The following is a 20651-nucleotide window of genomic DNA, read 5'->3' as shown; positions in this document are numbered from 1 at the left end:
TGAGTCTTCCTCATGTTAAGGACGTAGCAACTGAGATATTTCTGGAGGCTGACATTAGGTGGCCTGAAGTTGTTCAGGTTTCAGCGCTGTCGCACCTGCAAGCAACTAAAGCAAGTCATTTGTGCCAGATTCATCCTAATGATATGTTAGTTAGATAAACTTTAAGTTAAAAGGTGGTTTGCAAAATATTGTATCTAGTTTCCAAGCGCAGCAGCTGATTATAGGATGGTTGCAGTAATTGAGTGAAACAAATTCTCAAAGAAGTGGTACTCATGCAGAAGATGTTGCAGTCACAGGACTGCCTGGCTCCCATGTCCCCCATTTTCTTCTCAGTCATGTGTTTTTCTACCTCTTCCCTATGATCTTATGGGGACACATTGGTTAGCACTGCTGCCTCGGCACTAGGGACCCGATTTTGATTCAAACTTGGGTGACTGTGTGGAGTTTGCACGTTCTCCCTGTGTCTGCATGGGTTTCCTCCCACAGTCCAAAGATGTGGGGGTGAGGTGGGGTTATGGGGATCGGGGGGGGGGGGGGGGGGGGGGGCTCTTTCAGAGGGTCGGTGCAGATTCGATGAGCTGAATGCCGGCCTTCTGCACAGTCAGCGTTCTATGAAGTCACTTGTTCCTTTCCATGTTTCTAAACTCCTGAACTATCTCCAAGAGGCCATTCACTGAATCTCCGACTGCCCCATCACACCTGTTATTTGTGAAAATGGAAAAACTTCCAATGAGGAGTAGTCACTTTTGCAAGTAAGAAAATTCGCCATTCATTTGTCCCACCAACAGCTCTAAGAATGTGCAAATTATATTTGTGTGATGCTGGTTGAGTGATCAATATTGCAGGGCACCGGGGATAAATACTCCACTCTTACTAGTTTGATTAGACCTATTGGGCTCCAGAGAGAATAAATGGAATCTTGTTCTCACCAGCCGTCCGAAAGGTGACTCTTCTCTGACAGTCCGGCACTTGAAGCGTCAGCCTAGATTTTGTGCTCCAGTCTCGGGAGTGGGACTTGAAACCGTAACCTACTAACTCTGCGGCGAGACCACTACCCTCTGAGCCAGGGCTGACGCTGTGAAACATCTTGTGACACTTTACTAAAGACTGTCCATAAACACAAGCTGTTGTGTGAGTTTAAACAGTGGATGTTCAGGCTCGCTCTCGGGTTGGTAATTGCTCTTTAGGTTCGGTGTGATGGAGCATGGCATAAAAATAGTTTTTGTTTACTCATGAGAAAACAAGGAAATGAAGACCGGGGAAAGGCCAGTGTACACAGTTGCTTCCTGGTTAGAAAACTGATTTCTTAGCTGTAGATAATCACTTTGCGTTTGCACTAAACATTCCTGATGATTATGGGATTATTACCTTATGTTTTTTCAAGAAGTAAAATTTACACACAGCAACAGATTCTGTGTAATTAGTGATCCCTTTAATTGAAACTCCAAATTAATGATTTGCTATAATTCAGTGATAAATGTGACTGTGTGACTATGTTGACTGCAGGAAGTCTCATTTTTTGGTGACAATCGTAAAACTTATGATGTCAATGTATGGCTCTGTCTGCATAGTCATCAATCTGTCTTAGTTGGTAATGCCTGGTCTCAAAGTCAGAACCTTTCAAAATACTTTCATGGGAGATGGGATTTGCTGGTGAGGGGTGGGGGGGGGGTGTTGGTGGAAGAGGGGAGATTAGTGTCTCTGCTCTGCTATTGCAATTGCTGCAAAATTCACATTGCATAATTTGACATGCTGTAGCAAAGTAACAAGTTATATATTACAAATGTCTAATTCACATCAGAACTTTTTTTTCCCCGAAGCCGTGCTGTACAGTATCAATAACAAATGTTAGGTTACAGCTTCAAAGTACTTGTTTGAGAATTGTTGACCAGAACCCTCATTGGCACTTCACGCACAACCAAACTCATGGAGCGCTATTCGATCTCTGCAGATTTTCAGTTCGGGTGATCCTATATATACTTTGTGAAAATGTGTTGGAGGTCATGACTAACTCGGTGATTGAGAGTTGCAAGTGTTAGCATCAACTGGCGTAATTAGCCTGCTATGGAGAATGACAGCAATGTGTTGGTTGTTTTAAGCTTTTCCTCTATCTGTATAATGACGTTGTTTACCAAAAGGAATTGGGGTACTCTGTTCTGTGACTTCACCCATCTCATGTTGATGAGCATCTAGGGCAACAGAAACTGAGATGAAAAAGGCCAGGAAATCCTGCCTTTGGTCAGCAGCGTTAGACAGCGGCTCTGATCACTGCCAGCACCATGTTTTCAGTTGCCTCTACCTGCCCATCGTTTAAAATATTCCTCAAAATGCTCTGTCTCTTACTAAGAATTTCATCACCTGTCCTTGAGTGACTCAATGTCAACACTCCTGTAAAATTGCTTCATCGTTATCATGTCAAAAGTTCTGAAAACGTTTTTGTGTGCAGGTACGTTTATGCCGCCTTTCTATAATGCAATCAGATTAAACAGCGACAGGAAGGAACTGAAGGAAATCAGTATTAATAAGGAAATGGTATTGGGAGATTGAAGACAGATAAATCCCCAGAGCCTGCTAATCTACATTTCAGAATTCTTAAGGTAGTGGCCCTAGAAACAGTTTGTAGACTCTGAAATAGTACTTACAGATTGGAGGGTAGCTAATGTAACCCCACTATTAAAAGAGGGGTAGAGAGAAAACATGGAACTCTCAACTAATCAGTATGACGTCAATAGTGGAGAAAATGCAAAAGTTCATTATAAAAGATATAATAGCAGAGCACTTGGAAAACAATGGCAGCATTGGACAGAGTCAGCATGGATTTATGAAAGGGGAATCATAGTTGAAAAGCACTGGAATTCTTCAAGGGTAGAGTTGACAAGGGGGAGCCAGTGGATATAGTTTATTTTAGACTTTCAGAAGGCTTTTGACAAAGTCCCACAATGCATCACGCAAACTTGCCACCCCCACATTGATTCTGTACACCCCTCTCACTGCCTCAGGAAGGAAGACAGCATTATCAGAGACCCCTCCCACCCAGGCATTGCATCTTCCAGGCCCTTCCATCAGGCAGAAGATACAGGGGCGAAATTCTCCCCTACCTGGCGGGGCGGGGGGTCCCGGCGTAGCGGAGTGACGCCAACCACTCCGGCGTCGGGCCTCCCCAAAGGTGCGGAATTCTCTGCACCTTTAGGGGCTAGGCCCGAGCCGGAGTGGCTCCCGCTCCGCTGACTGGCACCAAAACTGGCGCCAACAGCCTTTGGCGCCACGCCGCCCAGCGCCGGGGCTGGCCGAAAGGCCTTTGCCAGTCGCCGTGAGTCCACGCATGCGCTGGAGCATCAGTGGCCGCTGACGTCGCCACCGCCGCATGTGTGTTGGAGGGGGTCTCTTCCGCATCCGCCATGGTGGAGGCCATGGCGGCGGCCACAAGAAAAAGAGTGCCCCCACGGCACTGGCCCGCCGGCCGTTTGGTGGGCCCTGATCGCGGGCCAGGCTACCGTGGGGGCACCCCCCCCGGGGTCCGATCGCCCTGCGCCCCCCCCCAGGACCCCGGGGGCTCGCTCGCGCAGCCAATCCTGCTGGCACAGAGGTGTCTTAAATCACGTCGGCGGGAGAGGCCTGACAGCGGCGGGACTTCGGCCCATCGCGGGCCGGAGAATCTCCGCGGGGGCATGCCAATCAGCGGGGCGCGATTCCCGGGCCCGCCGATTCCCGGGTGGCGGAGAATTCCAGCCACGGCGGGGGTGGGACTTACGCAGGCCCCGGGCGATTCCCCGACCTTGCGGGGGGGGGGGGGGGGGTCAGAGAATTCCGCCCCAGAAGTCTGAAGACTCGCACATCCAGACATAGGAACAGCTTCTTCCCACCGCTACAAGACTCCTCAACGACTCCCCCTCGGACTGATCGGTTCCCTGTAAGAACATTATTCACGACGCCCTATGCTGCTCTTGCTCATGTATTTGCTTTGTTTGGCCCCTTGTTCCGCACTGTAACCAATCACTGTTTTGTAGATGTACCATTTGTCAATGTTCTCTGTTGATTATTCTTGTGTCTACTATGTACGTACTGTGTTGGTTGGATTTGTTTATTGTCACGTGTACCGAGGTACAGTGAAAAGTATTTTTCTGCAAGCAGCTCAACAGATCATTCAGTACATGGGAAGAAAAGGGAATTGAACAGAATTCAAGAAAATACATGAGAATACATGTGTACGTTCCTCGGTCGCAGAACAATACTTTTCACTGTACTTCGGTACATATGACAATAAATCAAATCAAAAAGATTAGCATGCAAGATTGAAGCACATAGGATTGGGGGAGTGCATTGTAATGGGTCGAAAACTGGTTGCCTGACGGGAAACAAATTGTAGGACTAAACGGGTCTTTTTCCAACTGGCAGGCAGTGACTAATCAGGTACCACAGGGATCAGTGCTGGGATCTCAGCTATTCACAATATAAATAAGTTACATGAGGGAACTAAATGTAATATCTCCAGATTTGCAGGTGACACAAAGCTGGGTGGGAGGGTGAGCTGTGAGGAGGATGCAGAGATGCTTCAGTGTGATTTGGACAAGTTGAGCCAATGGGCAAATTCATGGCAGGTGCAGAATAATGTTGATAAACGTGAGGTTTATCCACTTTGGTAGCAAAATAGAAGGGCAGATTATTATCCGAATGGCTATAAATTGATAGAGGGGAATGTGCAACGAGACCTGGGAGCCCTTGTACACCAGTCACCGAAAGTAATCATGCAGGTGCAAGGCAGTGACCAAGGCAAATAGTATGTTGGCCTTCATAACGCGAGCGCTTGAGTACAGGAGCAGGGATATCTTGCTGCAATCATGTAGGGCCTTGGTGAGACTGCACCTGGAATATTGTTTGCAGTTTTGGTCTCCTTATCGAGGGAAGAATGTTCTTTCTATCGAGGAGATGCAGTGAAGGTTTACCAGACTGATTCCTGGGATGGTGGGACCGTTATATGAGGAGAGATTACGCCAGTTAGGATTATATTCGCTGGAGTTTAGGGGGGATTCTCATAGAAACCTATAAAATTCTAACAGGACTAGATAGCGGAGATGAAGGAAGGATGTTCCCAATGGTGGGGGAGTCCAACACCAGGGGCCACAGTCTTAAGGGTTTAAAAAGAAAAAATCTTTAGTATGACAAGTAGGCTGACATTAACACTGCAATGAAGTTACTGTGAAAAGCCCCGAGTCGCCCCACTCCGGCACCTGTTCGGGTACACAGGGAGAATTCAGAATGTCCAATTCACCTAACAGTACTTCTTTCGGGACTTGTGGGAGGAAACCGGAGCACCCGGAGGAAACCCGCGCAGACATGGGAAGAAGGTGCAGACTCCACACAGACAGTGACCCAAGCCAGGAATCGAACCTGGGACCCTGGAGCTGTGAAGCAACAGTGCTAACCACTGTGCTGCACACAGGATAACCCATACAGGATTGAGATGAGGAGACCTTTTTTCGCCAAGAGAGTGGTGAGTCGGTGTAAATAACTACCACAGGAAGTAGTTGAGGCTGAAATATTGTATGTTTTCAAGGAGTCAGATATTTCTCTTGGGGCTACAGGGATCAAAGGCTGTGGGGGAAGGCAGGAACAGAGACCTCAGTTGGATGACCGTAATGAATGGCAGAACAGGCTCGAAGGGTCAAAGGCCTACTCCGACTTTTATTTTTTATGCTTCTAATTCTCTTTTGATCAACTGGCTGAGGGAGCAACAAAAATTTGGGGGGAAAAAAACCTTTTCAGTTTCTTTTTAAAAAAAAACCCTTTGCTACAGGTTTGTTTACACTAAAGCCTCACGCTCCTGATCTCCGGGTACTCGGTCTGGGGAGGGGTGGGGAAAGAGGACCCCCTCCTTCATCTGCTCCTGGGTCTGGTCAAACCTGCCATAAACAGGCCCAGGCAGTGGGCTATCGAGAGGGTCATCCAACCTGACTGCTTGCACCTCTTCCAAGGCTACGGTTACGCTCGGGTGTCCTTAGAGTGGGTGCACGCGGTGTCTAATGCCACCATCATAGCCTTCCATGCCTGGTGGGCACTGCGGGGATGGGGTGTCTCATTGACCCTCTTGATCGCATTTTGATTTAATGTTGTAGGTTTAATTTGTCGTTTGCTTTTTGATTCAGGCGATATCCCTTTAAGGGAATGCCCCTTTTATTTGTCCCTCAGTTTACTTGACTTACTTTGGTTATTTGATTTACCCAAAATAGGAATGCTATCCAGGACACCGGTGTAACTCCTTGCATTTCCAGTTGTGCAATGCGAGCGCTAACATCTGCCTGAACAGGCAGAAAGCACTTCTAACATTTTTGTACTGATGGAATGCAGCTCTGACATGTGATCACTGCTAATTATAAAAATCCTTCCCTGGCAACTGAAGAGGTTAGGGAGAGTTTCTTTAATAATCCCAGATTTTTAAAACCATTCATGCAGATGTAAGTCACAGCTGTGAGTACATTCAATGCATCCATTCAGAGAGATATGTAGCCATTCCAAATTGGGAGACCCCACCAGAGAATGGTCTAGTGCCCTTATTGCTGAAGTTATTTATAGTGGGTTCGTAATGTCTTCCCTTCATATTATCTGTTGTGGTGTAATGGAAAGTAAGAGGTCAAGATTATAATTCAGTCTTTTTCCACTCAGTAGCCCTTGTGATTCAGCTCCTGAAAGCACTTCCATGTCAAATGTAGCCCTCTGTATTTTAAAAAGAAATTTCAAAGGCTATAGTAATGTATTGTTTATGTTACTAAACTAGCAATCCAGAGGTCTGGATGTGACCTAATGGAGATCTTTAAAATTATAAAGGGGCTCGATCGGCAGGCGTCGAGAAAATGTGTCTGCTTTTGGGAAGTCCAGAACTCGGGACATAAATATAAGGTAGTCATTAATAAGTCGGGAATTCAGGAGGAACGCTTTAACCTAGAGAGTGGTGCGAATGTGGAACTCGCTTCCAGATGGAGCAGTTTGGTGCATAGCAGAGATGCATTTCAAAGGAAGCTGGATAGGCATATGAAGGAGAAAGGAGTGGAAGGGTTGTGGCGATACAGTCAGATGAACTGGGATTGGAGGAACTTGTTTGGAACACTTAACACCTCAGACCAGGCATTTTCAAAGTGGGGGTCGCGACCCGCGGGTGGGTTGTAGGCGGGTGTCGGGAGGGTCGTCGATCCGTCCTTCGTGGCGTTCCCGATCGCAGGAATTCAGGCATAACGGCCACAGCTATCGGCTTCTAAAAATGCTGGCTGTGAACGGCTTTAAATATGACAGCAGTGGCCCGCTTTAAAAATGCGGGCATGCTGTGCGTGCGTGCCTGCTCATCGATGCACGTGCTCGGAGCCCAGAGAGAAATACCGCCTTCTCCTGCGCATAGACCCAGGAGAAGATTTTTTTAAAAATTCAATTCAGTTCCTGCATCTGACTTGAATATGCTCAATGGCTGAGCCTGCAGAGCTCCCTCTGACTGAAGTGTAGAGATTTAAAAGATTCACAATACTTTGAGTTAAGTAATTCCTCCTCTCTATGTCAAAATTCATCGCATTGTAATTTGCAGACTACATCCTCCAGTCTATAAACCACCCATTGAGGAAAAGTTACATTCTGCATCTGCTCTGTAGAATCCTGAGAGAATAATGCCTATTTCAATGATGTAATTTCTCATTCTTCGCTCCCCTAGACTATAGGATATAAGCCCAGGCTCACTTCTCGCATTAAAAGTAATAGAAAATGGTGGATGCGAAGATCAGCCGGCGTGGGTCGCAAAGGTCGGCGGGCGTGGGTCGCAAAGGTCGGCGGGCGTGGTTCGCAAAGGTCGGCGGGCGTGGTTCGCAGAGGTCGGCGGGCGTGGGTCGCAAAGGTCGGCCGGCGTGGGTCGCAAAGGTCGGCCGGCGTGGGTCGCAAAGGTCGGCCGGCGTGGGTCGCAAAGGTCGGCCGGCGTAGGTCGCAAAGGTCGGCCGGCGTGGGTCGCAAAGGTCGGCCGGCGTGGGTCGCAAAGGTCGGCCGGCGTGGGTCGCAAAGGTCGGCCGGCGTGGGTCCTGAAGGATGGCCGGTTGGTAAAAATGGGTCCCGGGCAAAAAAATTTGAAAGAAACTTTCATCGACCAATCGGGCTAATGACCTGTTTCTGTGCTGTTAATTCTTAAGAATTAAATTAATTAATTGTTCTCTTTAACAAAAGAAGACCGAGTGATGACCTTATGGAGATATTTAAAATTATGAAAGGTTTGCTGAAACAGATACAGAGAGAATGTTTCCTCGTGGGAAAGGGCATAACTAGAGGCCACCAGTATAAGATAGTCATTCATATCTTCAATGGAGAATTCAGAGGAAACATCTTTCCCTGAAGTGTGGTGAGAATGTGGAACTCACTACCACAGGGAGTGGTTGAGGCAAGTATTATAGATGCAAGGAGAAACTGGGCAAGCAGGTGAAGGAGCAGGGAATAGAGAGTCATGATGATTGATGTAGATTTTTTTTTAATTTAGAGGACACAGTTCATTTTTTCCAATTAAGGGGCAATTTAGCGTGGCCAATCCACCTGCCCTGCACATCTTTGGGTTGTAGGGGCGAAACCCATGCAAACACGGAGAGAACGTGCAAACTCCACATGGACAGTGATCCAAAGCCGGGATCGAGCCTGGGACCTCGGCGCCGTGAGGCAGCAATGCTAACCACTGCGCCATGTGATGCCCTGATGATTGGGTGTAGATGAGGAAAGATGGGCAGGGGCTCGAGTAAAGCATAAATGCTGGCATGGGCCGGTTGGGTCGAATGGCCTGATTTTGACCTGGTATGCCAAACTCTCAACATCTGACAAGCCCAGAGGACCAGAGGTGACACCGCCACAGAAGTGTCCCCCAAGCACCAACAACCACGACATGTCGGTTTTGTGGACGTCCATGTCATGGGAGGACTGACCCGCAGAAGATGAGGAAGTCATTGACAGCTTGGACATGCTCTGAACAGCGAGGCATCTGCCATTAGCCCCGAACAAGAACCAGCACCTTGAGAAGAGCAGAGGGACGATAGAGCAGTCAAACCTCAGGCCTGTGTTTGGTCCTTCGCATGAAAAATAAATGCTCAACAGTTCCTCGGCGATGTGTCATGTGAGAAGTGGAATGGTATTTGTGACCATGCTGAAAATAACTCTGTTACCAGGCCGTTGCCGGAATGACCTCCATATATGTCTGACAGCACATGCCTTGACTCCTGAGAAGAAGTAAACAGATTCACATCTATGCTGGACTCCGTTCTTTTCTTAGCCTCTGATGCACACTCGCAGCAATTTTTCATGGAAGGATCGAATAACATGTCTGCAGCAAAGGGCATGTTATACTTGGCCAATGACTGTTTTGCTGTTTATTGTGAGTTTAAAAGTATCTTGTTGTTTATGATGGGAATTATCTTCAGAGAAAACCGTACCCAGTTGAATCTCCGATGTGTTGCAGTCGATGGAAAACTTGGGCCTCCTTCCGAATATGGTTTCTGTCTATTACTCACACTTAACAATTATCTGTCATTTCTCAGGATAATGTAGAAAAATATAATCTGTCTAGTATCACCGAATACCATCTCCCTCCATCATCACCGCTGAGCGCCCATACAAGGAGCGGCATGGCAGCATAGTGGTTAGCACTGTTGCTTCAGAGTGCCAGGGTCTAAGGTTCGATTCCCGCTTGGGTCGCTGTCTGTGCGGAGTCTGCACGGAGTCTGCACGTTCTCCCTGTATCTCCTTGTGTTTCCTCCGGATGCTCCAGTTTCCTCCCACGAGTCCGAAAGGTGAATAGGACTTTCTGAAATCTCCCTCTGTGTACCCGAACAGGTGCTGGAATGTGGCGACTAGGGGATTTTCACAGTAACTTCATTGCAGTGTTAATGTCAGCCTACTTGTGACACTAATAAAGATTATTATTAGCTTGTTGGTTGTTGCTCTCTTGAACCCCACTGTATTTAAATACTTCTCAAATTATATAATACTTAGTGAATGTTTCAAGCTGATCTATTTTTCTGAAGTTTTCAATTGTATCTGTGTAGAGTCTGTTACCGAAGGGGAGTGAAGGCTATGTGCCAGTGTGAACGTAGCCCACTGCTCCACACAACACATGACAAACGTTATTTTGCAGAGTGGACCATATGCAAATGCTGGCAAACTATGAGACCTGTGTAAATATTGGCACACTCCTGAGTGCCCCATGCAAATAATGACACCTTCCCAGGTATCCCGTCTAAATATTGGATCACCTGCATTGTTGTTTACCTATGTACCTATGTGTGTGTGTGGTGGGGGTGTGTGTGTGGTGGGGGTGTGTGTGTGGTGGGGGTGTGTGTGTGGTGGGGGTGTGTGTGTGGTGGGGGTGTGTGTGTGGTGGGGGTGTGTGTGTGGTGGGGGTGTGTGTGTGTGTGGTGGGGGGGTATGTGCGTGTGTGGTGGGGGGGTATGTGTGCGTGTGTGGTGGGGGGTATGTGTGCGTGTGTGGTGGGGGGTATGTGTGCGTGTGTGGTGGGGGGTATGTGTGCGTGTGTGGTGGGGGGTATGTGTGTGTGTGTGGTGGGGGGGTATGTGTGTGTGTGGTGGGGGGGTATGTGTGTGTGTGGTGGGGGGGGTATGTGTGTGTGTGGTGGGGGGGTATGTGTGTGTGTGGTGGGGGGTGTGTGTGTGGTGGGGGGGGTATGTGTGTGTGGTGGGGGGGGTATGTGTGTGTGGTGGGGGGGTATGTGTGTGTGGTGGGGGGTATGTGTGTGTGTGTGTGGTGGAGGGGTATGTGTGTGTGTGTGGTGGGGGTGTGTGTGTGTGTGGTGGGGGGTATGTGTGTGTGTGTGTGGGGGGGAGTATGTGTGTGTGGTGGGGGGGTATGTGTGTGTGTGGTGGGGGGGGTATGTGTGTGTGTGGTGGGGGGGTATGTGTGTGTGTGGTGGGGGGGTATGTGTGTGTGTGGGTGGGGGGTATGTGTGTGTGTGGTGGGGGGGGGGTATGTGTGTGTGGTGGGGGGGTATGTGTGTGTGGTGGGGGGGTATGTGTGTGTGGTGGGGGGGGTATGTGTGTGTGGTGGGGGGTATGTGTGTGTGGTGGGGGGTATGTGTGTGTGGTGGGGGGTATGTGTGGGTGGTGGGGGTATGTGTGTGGTGGGGGGTATGTGTGTATGTGTGTGGTGGGGGGTATGTGTGTGTGTGTGTGGTGGGGGGGTATGTGTGTGTGTGTGGGGGGGGTATGTGTGTGTGTGTGGGGGGGGTATGTGTGTGTGGTGGGGGTGTGTGTGTGTGGTGGGGGTGTGTGTGTGTGTGGTGGGGGTGTGTGTGTGTGGGGTGGACGTGTGTGTGTGTGTGGTGGGGGTGTGTGTGTGTGGTGGGGGGGTATGTGTGTGTGGTGGGTGTGTGTGTGTGGTGGTGGGGGGTATGTGTGGGTGGTGGGGGTGTGTGTGTGGTGGTGGGGGCGTATGTGTGTGTGGTGGGGGGGGTGTGTGTGGTGGGGGGGTATATGTGTGTGGTGTGTGTGTGTGTGTGGTGGGTGTGTGTGTGTGTGGTGGGGGCGTATGTGTGTGTGGTGGGGGCGTATGTGTGTGTGGTGGGGGCGTATGTGTGTGTGGTGGGTGTGTGTGTGTGTGGTGGGGGCGTATGTGTGTGTGTGGTGGGTGTGTGTGTTTGTGTGGTGGGGGTGTGTGTGTGTGGTGGGTGTGTGTGTTTGTGTGGTGGGGGTGTGTGTGTGGTGGGGGGTGTGTGTGTGTGGTGGGGGGGTGTGTGTGTGGGTGTGTGGTGGGGGGGGTGTGGTGGTGGGGGGGTGTGTGTGTGGGTGTGTGGTGGGGGGGGTGTGTGGTGGGGTGTGTGTGGTGGTGGTGGGGTGTGTGGTGGTGGTGGGGTGTGTGTGGTGGTGGTGGGGTGTGTGTGGTGGTGGGGGGGTGTGTGTGGTGGTGGGGGGGTGTGTGTTTGTGGTGGTGGGGGGGGGGTGTGTGTGGTGGGGGGGGGGGGGTGTGTGTGTGGTGGGGGGGGGTGTGTGTGGTGGGGGGGTGTGTGTGTGTGGTGGGGGGGGGTGTGTGTGTGGTGGGGGGGGTGTGTGTGTGGTTGGGGGGGGTATGTGTGTGGTGGGGGTGTATGTGTGTGGTGGGGGGGTATGTGTGTGGGTGGGTGGGGGGGTATGTGTGTGGGTGGGTGGGGGGGTATGTGTGTGGGTGGGTGGGGGGGTATGTGTGTGGGTGGGGTGTGTGTGTGGGTGGGGTGTGTGTGTGTGGGTGGGGTGTGTGTGTGTGGGTGGGGTGTGTGTGGGTGGGGGGGTGGGGTGTTTGTGGGTGGGTGGGGGGGGTGGGGTGTTTGTGTGTGGTGGGGGGGGGGTGAGTGTGTGTGTGTCTGGGGGGGGGGGGGGGGGGTGTGTGTGCACGTGCATCCGTCCGTCCGTCCAAATTATGTCTGGATGGAGGAACGTGCCCTAGCCTGGATACAGTGGACGTGGTAGAACCAGAGGACACTATCTCAGACTAAAGGGACGATCCTTTACAACAGAGATGAGGAGGAATTTCTTCAGCCAGAGGGTGGTGAAGCTGTGGAACTCTTTGCCGCAGAAGGCTGTGGAGGCCAAATCACTGAGTGTCTTGAAGACAGAAATAGATAGGTTCTTGATTAATAAGGGGATAACGAGAATGGGGATCAAAAATATCAGCCATGATTGAATAGCGGAGCAGACTCGATGGGCCAAGTGGCCTAATTCTATGTCTTATGGTCTTATGTGTCCTTCAAATGGTCAAGCATAATCAACATGGATCCTTTGCTATAACCATGTGGGCCATTCCCATGGATGCAAAGGTTGTAGTGGAGGTACATTTCCCTGCACAGTATTGGCATAACTCAACCTTCTCCTCCATTTGATCATCCAACCCAGGCAACCAGAAGTAGCTTTTCGCCAACTCTTTCATTCTAACTATACTGGAATGAGCTCGTGCAGGTGTTCAGGATTTTACTTTTTAGACATGATGGAATGAATACTCTAATACCTGACAGCAATACTCCATTTTGTACTATCAACTCAAAGATGCCTGGTAGGATAGGGTTTAAGGTCTGGATTCTTTTTGTGCACTTTTATCAGAGAACCTTTTTGAAACATGTCCAAAACCTTCTCCATTACCGGATCCGTTCTGGTAAATGAGAAGACGTTACCAGAGCATTTTCACAGGAGACAGAATATGTCGTTGAAGTGCTCATCAGATTTGTGCTTACCTTTTTGGTCTTGTTGATCTGGTAGCAGCAGTCTAGACAAGGCATCTGTGTTCACGTGTTGTTCAGACCTGCAATATTCAATGACATAATCATGTGCCGACAAGAGTAACGCCCAATGTATTCAACTAGCAGCAAGCGAAGGGATCATCTCATGTGGCCCAAAAATTGCTGAGTCATGGTTGGTCAATAGAGTAAATTGATGGCCAAATAGATAATGATGGAATCTTCGAATATTAAAAATGATGCCAAGAGTTTCTTTCTCAAGCGGGTATAGTTTGACTCGGCACTAGTCAACATCCTGAAAGCAAATGCTTGGCCTCTTCACCTGAAGACATTATATGCGAGACAATCGCAACAACCCCATAGGGTGATGTGTCACAAGCAAGCTGCAGCTTCAGTTTTGGGTTACAATGGACCAATAACTCCGATTCCTGTAATTTCTTTTACGTTATGGTAAGCATCCTCACAATCTTTCATCCAGTGCCAAGCTTGTTTTCTACAAAGCGATGTGTGTAAAAGCTTTAGCCTTGTCACTGAGTGTGATGTGAACTTTCCATAGTAATGTAATAATCCTTAAAAGGACCTTCACTGAGTCACGTTCTAAGGTCGTGAAGCATCCAGGATCTCAAACATTATCTTCGGTTCTTTGTGAAGACCGTCTTGGTCGATGATGTGTCCAAGATACTGAATAGAAGATTTAAAACATTTGTACTTCCCTTTCTTGAGCCTGAGATTATTCAATTGCAAGAGTAACTTCCAGGTGCTTTACATGCTCTACATTGTTCGAACCTGTAATCAAAATGTCTTTCAGGTAGCATTGCACACCCGATAGCCCATTCCAGATCTGATCCATAGAGCGTTGGAAGTTGTGCTGATGTTATCCCAAATGGAAGCCTCCAATACCGAAACACACCCTTGTAGGTTATTATGGTCAGTAATGGATTGACACTCACTAGCTACGTCCATTTGCAGATAGGCTTGGGAGCGATACGTTTTGCTCAAATGTTTGACCGCCTGCAAAAAGGTCTTCGATAAGTGGTGGAGGCAACTGATCAGCACATAATACAGAGTTGTTAGTCATTTTGAAATCCCCGCATATTCGTACCGTACCATCCTTCTGTAAGACTGGGATAATTGGTGTTGCCCAATTGCTGGTGGTAACAGGCTCAATGACTTTAGTAACCTCTCGAGTTCTTCCACTTCAGGTCAAAAAGCATAGGGTACGCTACACGCTTTCAAACACTTAGGCGCACTCTGCCTTTACCTTGAGTTTCACTTTGACCTGAGTCATGGATCCAAGTGACTCCTCGAACACCTTCATATACTTTTCTCAGAAATAGTTGAGGATCGTTCGTAGAATTAACAAGTTGGTTTACTACAGCCCAGTTTAGCTTAATTCTCCTTACCCAATATCTCCCAAACAATGCTGGAAAATCTCCTTGAACGATGTGAAGAGACAACTCCACTTTATGCTCGCTAACTTCCGCAGTCACTTTATGAAGTCCTTCAGCAGCACCACATCATCGGTATATGTCCCCAAGACCACACCAGATGATTGTACTGGCAGACACTTCAATTTCTTATGGTGTATCGATTCATGTATAAGTGATACTGCAGCGCTCGTATGCACCTCCGCCTTAATAGTGTTCCCATTTCATTTTGGATAGACCCAAAATTGATGCTTGTCTCCTTGTACTCTAGAAGGCAACGCTTACATTTCTCAAGCTGACAGTAGGTCTTCGGTTGGATCACTTAACTGGTAAAATCGCCCTGTAGACTTTGCAGTGTTTTTCTTGGTACACTTTTTATGCTAATGATGGTTGTTGTGACCATCATGCTGTAGCAATGTGACCAACTTTACCAGAACCTTTGCATTTGTTCTCCTTAACCAACAATCTCCAGTCATATGTCCCACTCGGTTTCAGCGATGACCTGGTGGGTCCTTGGTGGACCTGCTTCTCACAGACCTCTTATGGACTTTAGCTCGAACTCCAGTCAGCGAAATTCTCACACAGCAAGTTCCACAGAAGTTGCGATTTCTCTAGCAGATTTTAAGGTTAATGCACCTTCCCCTCCACAATTTCCTTTGGATGGTTACGTTCCTGAGGCCGCAAACTAATCGGCCCCGAAGTGTATCATCCAAAGTCTGGTCAAATTTGCAGTGCTTTGCTAGTTTTTACAGCAAAGCAACAAATTGTGAAATGTTTTCCCCTTCCTTTCTGTGCACGATGGTGAAAACGGAATCTTTAAGCTATTAATGATGGACGGGGAGAGAAATGTTCTTGCAAGACAGTCGTTGGCTCATCATAAGACTTGTCTCCAGGTTTAGGTGGGTGTACTATATTCTGTAGCAACGTGAATGTTTTCCTCCCCACTGAGCTGAGGAAAGGTCGCAGTGTGCAGGTCTGTTGGTTTTGATTGGCTGTAAGGAACGTCTGGAACCTTTCCTCATAAGAGTTCAATGTCTCCCCCACCTCATCAAACGTGTCCATGGCGGCTTTTCATTCCTCCATTTTTGGATTGCAGCTTCCTGATCTGGGTGACTCTGACTCCAGCCTGTCTTCCCTGCCATTTATTTTCTCTCTGTTTAGAGCAGACAAACGCTCAGCGCACAAGCAGACTAGCTATTCCGTGTAGCTCGCTATCGATTCCCGGGCAGTAGGTTGCCCCTTAGGTTCGCATTCCTGAGGCCCGTTTCAGTGCCTCGTGGTAAGTGTACTGAAAAATTTGATCCTTCGTTTGAAGTAAGCCTCCAATAGCTCGCAGCTGTCCGATAGCTTATTTTTGGGAAAACCCTTATCGCTTGCACTAGCGGCTGTCGCGACCGCCCGGATGATTCGCCGATGCCCCGCAACAGACAGAACGGTGTCCAAGTATTTACCTGAAAGGTGCTTTTACTTATCACAAGGATGGCATGGTAGCACAGTGGTTAGCACCGTTGCTTCACAGCACCAGGGTCCCAGGTTCAATTACCGGCTTGGGTCACTGTCTGAGTGGAGTTTGCACGTTCTCCCCGTGTCTGTGTGGGTTTCCTCCGGGTGCTCCGGTTTCCTCCCAGAAGTCCCGAAAGACGTGCTGTCGGGTGAATTGAACATTCTGAATTTTCCCTCTGTGTACCCGAACAGGCGCCGGAATGTGGTGTGGCGACGAGGGGATTTTCACAGTAACTTAATTGCAGTGTTAATGTTAGCCTACTTGTGACAATAAAGGTTGTTATTATTATTACAATGGTGACTTCAACTTGGAAGTTGATGATATTTCTCCCAACCTCACCCCTGATGGTGTCGGGGCCTGGATCTCTGTCGGTGATTCCTCCTTCTGGCTCACAAAATGGTCGTCGGAAGTTGTTTTTCTCCCTTTTTTTTAATAACAGCCCAGATCTCGTCACCAGTGTCGCTTTTCGTTGTATTCTTTGTTGTAGCTGCAAACGGAGAGAATCAGAGGTGGCACACGCCAAGTTGGTACAACCACGTGGAAGGCATTTATTTGCAAGATGCTGCTTAAACAGGGTACAATGGTAAACTCCACAAAAGCCCACGCGCGACACACTCCGATGACATCGTTACTCAACACGTGACGTTACTCTGATACATAGCACAGGGCCATCAGAAAATAGGCTCTAATGGCCTGGCATACTCTTACTCAAAGCGGGGGACAAAACCATGTTCTCAGCTCCTTTATTCAATTAGCAAGTCGATATATAGAAAGAGAGAGAATGCAAGAAGCCTAATTTGAAGTGAAGGAAAGTGTAGGGAGCGGTTTTTTTTTGTCCTCATTGGAAAGACAATATCGCTCCTGTAACAGAAGATTGATTTTTAATAACGCCGAGAGTTGCAACACTATCCTTGTGCCTCAGGGGCTGGAAAACTAGGCAAGTCTGACCTTTAACTCCAGTCAACCACAAGGAAATTGAGCACTTAGAATAAGGCTAATTAGAGCAGCCAACGTGGATTTGTCAAGGGAAGCTGGTGCTTGGCTATTGAATTTAATTTTTTTGAGAAACCTCAGCCTGCAAAATGATGACGGGGTTTCAATAGATGTTGTGTATATGAACTTTGACCAGGTGTCACATAAAGAGACCTGCTGTGGAAGTTTGAGTGTTAGCTGCGGCTCATTTGGGTCAGCACTGAATCAGAAGGTTGTGACCTTGGAAGTCCCACTCTGAGGACTACTGAGGCAACACTCCCCTGTCATCTTTCACTTGAGATATTAAACAGACTCCATCTGCTCACTCGGGTAGAAGAAAATTATTCCATGCACAGCAGGAGAGTTTTATTTTTTTGCAGTGTTCCTGGTCAATATTCACCCCCAACCAATATCTAAAAACGTTATCCAATCGTAATCACATTGCTGTTTGTGGGATCTTGCTGTGCAGAAGTCAACTACCCTTTCTCCGAAAGTACAACCTGTGACCACACTTCCAAAAGTAAAGTGCTTTGGGACAGCCATGAAAGTGCTGTAGAAATGAAAGTTCTCTACTTTAGAAAATGAAATGTGTTCGTGCAATTGGCACAATTTTGAAGGTAACTGGATAATTAATGTGCGAGTGTGTAGGATAAAGAAAAGTGAGTTTAGATTAGTTTGAAGTGCCAGATCTGGCACCAACACGATGCTGACTTTTGGTGCTGTAATTTCTCTGAGCCTATGGAGTGAGAAGGTTTACTGAAATGGCAGTGTCTCGGTGTAGGAATCTTGACCGGGTTGAGTTCTATGCATTCTGATCCCCAATCGGCGGTTCACATCGGTAACTTGACAAATTTCATGGTCTCAATGTCTATGCAACATGAGCAACCTGCTGATTGTTGCTCCATCTCACAACCTCCTCTTTCTCCCATTTTGTTTGCAGAACATTTGCTTTATCATCAACCAGCTGCGAGAAATCACAGGGATTCACGACAATCGACTGCTGCAGAAGGCACTCCAGGTTAGCAATTGCTGACTCGTGTATTTAAGTTCAAGCTGGACGGTACGGCAGATGGGGGCGAGGAAGACAATTTGACCAATCTTAACCCACCCAGCCTGAAAGACACCAAAGCCGTTATCCCTCAACACAACCATTATCTAACTGCTTAATGAATACCTGAGTTAGGCTTCCACTACCCTGTGTGTTAGTCATTGTGAAGCAAATATCACCTATGAAGTGAAAAGTTTAACCGAAAAGCTGGTACCTGGATACAGAAACCATGAGATCAGTCTTAGTTCCGTTCCTTTTTAAAAAATAAATTTAGAGTACTCAATTAATTTTTTCCAATTAAGGGGCAATTTAGCATGGCCAATCCACTGACCTGCACATCTTTGGGTTGTGGGGCGAAACCCACGCCAACACGGGGAGAATGTGCAAACTCCACACAGACGGTGAGCTAGGGCCGGGATCGAACCTGGCACCTCGGCGCCGCGGGGCAGCAATGCTAACCACTGCGCCACCATGCTGCCTACTTTCTGTTCTTTAATCAGTAATTCAGGTAGGTAGCTTTGCAAATTGCACAGGATCAGTATCTACACAGCATCAGGAACAACTAACCCTTCTTCCGTCACTTTAGTTGAAATATATAAGAGAATTATGTCTTGATTAGTAGAGTACTGTTCAACCTTGCTTATTTGACAGAACAACTCCGTAAAGAAAAGCCTGGTCAGTAATAACTGTGGTAATGGATGCAGAATGCTTTAAAAAATTATCTTTGGATAATATTGAGCAGATTATTTTATATCATATCATCGAGTCTTAATGGCACAGAAGGAGGCCATTTAGCCAATTGACTATATTCCAGCTACACTTCCGGTGGCAGCCATGAACATAGAACATAGAACAGTACAGCACAGAACAGGCCCTTCGGCCCTCAATGTTGTGCCGAGCCATGATCACCCCACTCAAACCCACGTATCCACCCTATACCTGTAACCCAACAACCCCCCCCCTTAACCTTACTTTTATTAGGACACTACGGGCAATTTAGCATGGCCAATCCACCTAACCCGCACATCTTTTAACTGTGGGAGGAAACCGGAGCACCCGGAGGAAACCCACGCACACAGGGGGAGGACGTGCAGACTCCACACAGACAGTGACCCAGCCGGGAATCGAACCTGGGACCCTGGAGCTGTGAAGCATTTATGCTAACCACCATGCTACCCTGCTGCCCCTAGAAGGAGAAGGTCGCACATTTGGTAGCTCCCGCTCAGGACGGACCTTTGGATCTTCCCCCCCCCCAATTTTTTTCTTGGATTTTACTTGGAAAAATCGATAGTGGATGCAACTGTGAGGATGAGTCCCACACCAGTGCATGGATAGGTAGACCAGGAGTGCTTGCAAAGGAAGAAATAGGCGAACAGAGAAGGCCTGGGTTGACGCTGCAGCGGGAAAAAGCATGGCGGACGAGCGGAGTTCTGGCTCGACGACCCAGCGGTCGGCGGAGAAGTTGATGATGTTTATCCAAGAGGACTTCGCCAAGCAGAAACAGGAATGCTTGGACCTGATTCGGGAATTGATTGCTCGGCTGGAACAGAGATTGGATGTTCAAGATCAGGCAATCCAGAAAGTAGAGAAGGCACTGACCGAGCACGAGGAAAACCAAACAGCAATAGAGGTGGAGATGGGGATGTTGAGAGACCAGCAGAAAAGGCTCCTGAAGAAGGTGGAGGATCTAGAGAATAGGTCCCGCCGATTGCATTCCCGATGTCTGCAGAGGAATCTAGTCAGTGCCATTTCCCCACTCTCCTTGCAGAACCCTGCAAGCTTATTTCCCTGAAATACCCATCCAATTTCCCTGTGGAACTGTTCATCATCTACACATCCAGCATCCTTGTGGGACAGCAAGTTTCAGATCATTACTGCTTGCTGATAATACTGGACAAGAGTGAAACCTGGCTTGATAGATCCTAGCTTTTTTCCCCCCCGATACTGGGGATGTGAGCTACTGAGCCGAGCAAATTCACAAGAGTCTGCTGGTAAACCTTTAACACCCAGAATAAAATATTTGTGAAACAAAAAAAAAGAACCATCTTACACCAGACAAAAAGGTTGGAAAGATCTCATTACAGACACAAGAAGACAATTCAAATTCGCACTATTCCTTTACCCAAGCAATATCTTTACATACGCACAAACCAGTAAACATTTACCACTAGCTTGACACAAAGGCATCTCGCTTGTGACTGGCACAGCTGCAAAAGGTTTTCTAAGGTGAATTAACCTGGTATCACATTGACCAAGAATTTGATCACTTCTCTTAACATCTCTGATGGTGGATCAGTGACAGATTTGGTTTCATATGCCCCTATGATGCATCTTAGAACATTCAAGATGCAATAGAAAATGCAAGTTGATGATGCATATGCTCCTCTTGATGTGGATCCAGATAACCGTGTTATGTTTCTAACTCATCATCATTTCTACCCCAATTATCCTGTCCACCTGCCAATCCAACGTTGAATGGTGGTT

The 20651-nt window shown here is 47.9% G+C and overlaps 1 protein-coding gene across 4 annotated transcripts in view; it reads left to right on the top strand.

Moving 5' to 3' along the window:
- The window catches only part of usp28 (ubiquitin specific peptidase 28), an 85481-nt gene that overhangs the window by 9341 nt on the left and 55489 nt on the right, over positions 1 to 20651 (top strand). For 3 of the 4 annotated variants that reach the window (XM_038778852.1, XM_038778851.1, XM_038778849.1), the window contains exon 2: positions 18060 to 18137. The exons of the other annotated variant lie outside the window; for it this stretch is intronic. In XM_038778852.1, the coding sequence (XP_038634780.1) occupies positions 18060 to 18137 (78 nt within the window). The remainder of the gene's footprint in view (positions 1 to 18059; positions 18138 to 20651) is intronic. 4 annotated transcript variants of the gene reach the window in all.

Source organism: Scyliorhinus canicula, chromosome 19, assembly GCF_902713615.1.
Source record: "Scyliorhinus canicula chromosome 19, sScyCan1.1, whole genome shotgun sequence".
NCBI classification, from domain to species: domain Eukaryota; kingdom Metazoa; phylum Chordata; class Chondrichthyes; order Carcharhiniformes; family Scyliorhinidae; genus Scyliorhinus; species Scyliorhinus canicula.
The sequence above is the reverse complement of the archived record's forward strand: the minus strand, read 5'-3'. Positions and strand labels throughout refer to the sequence as shown.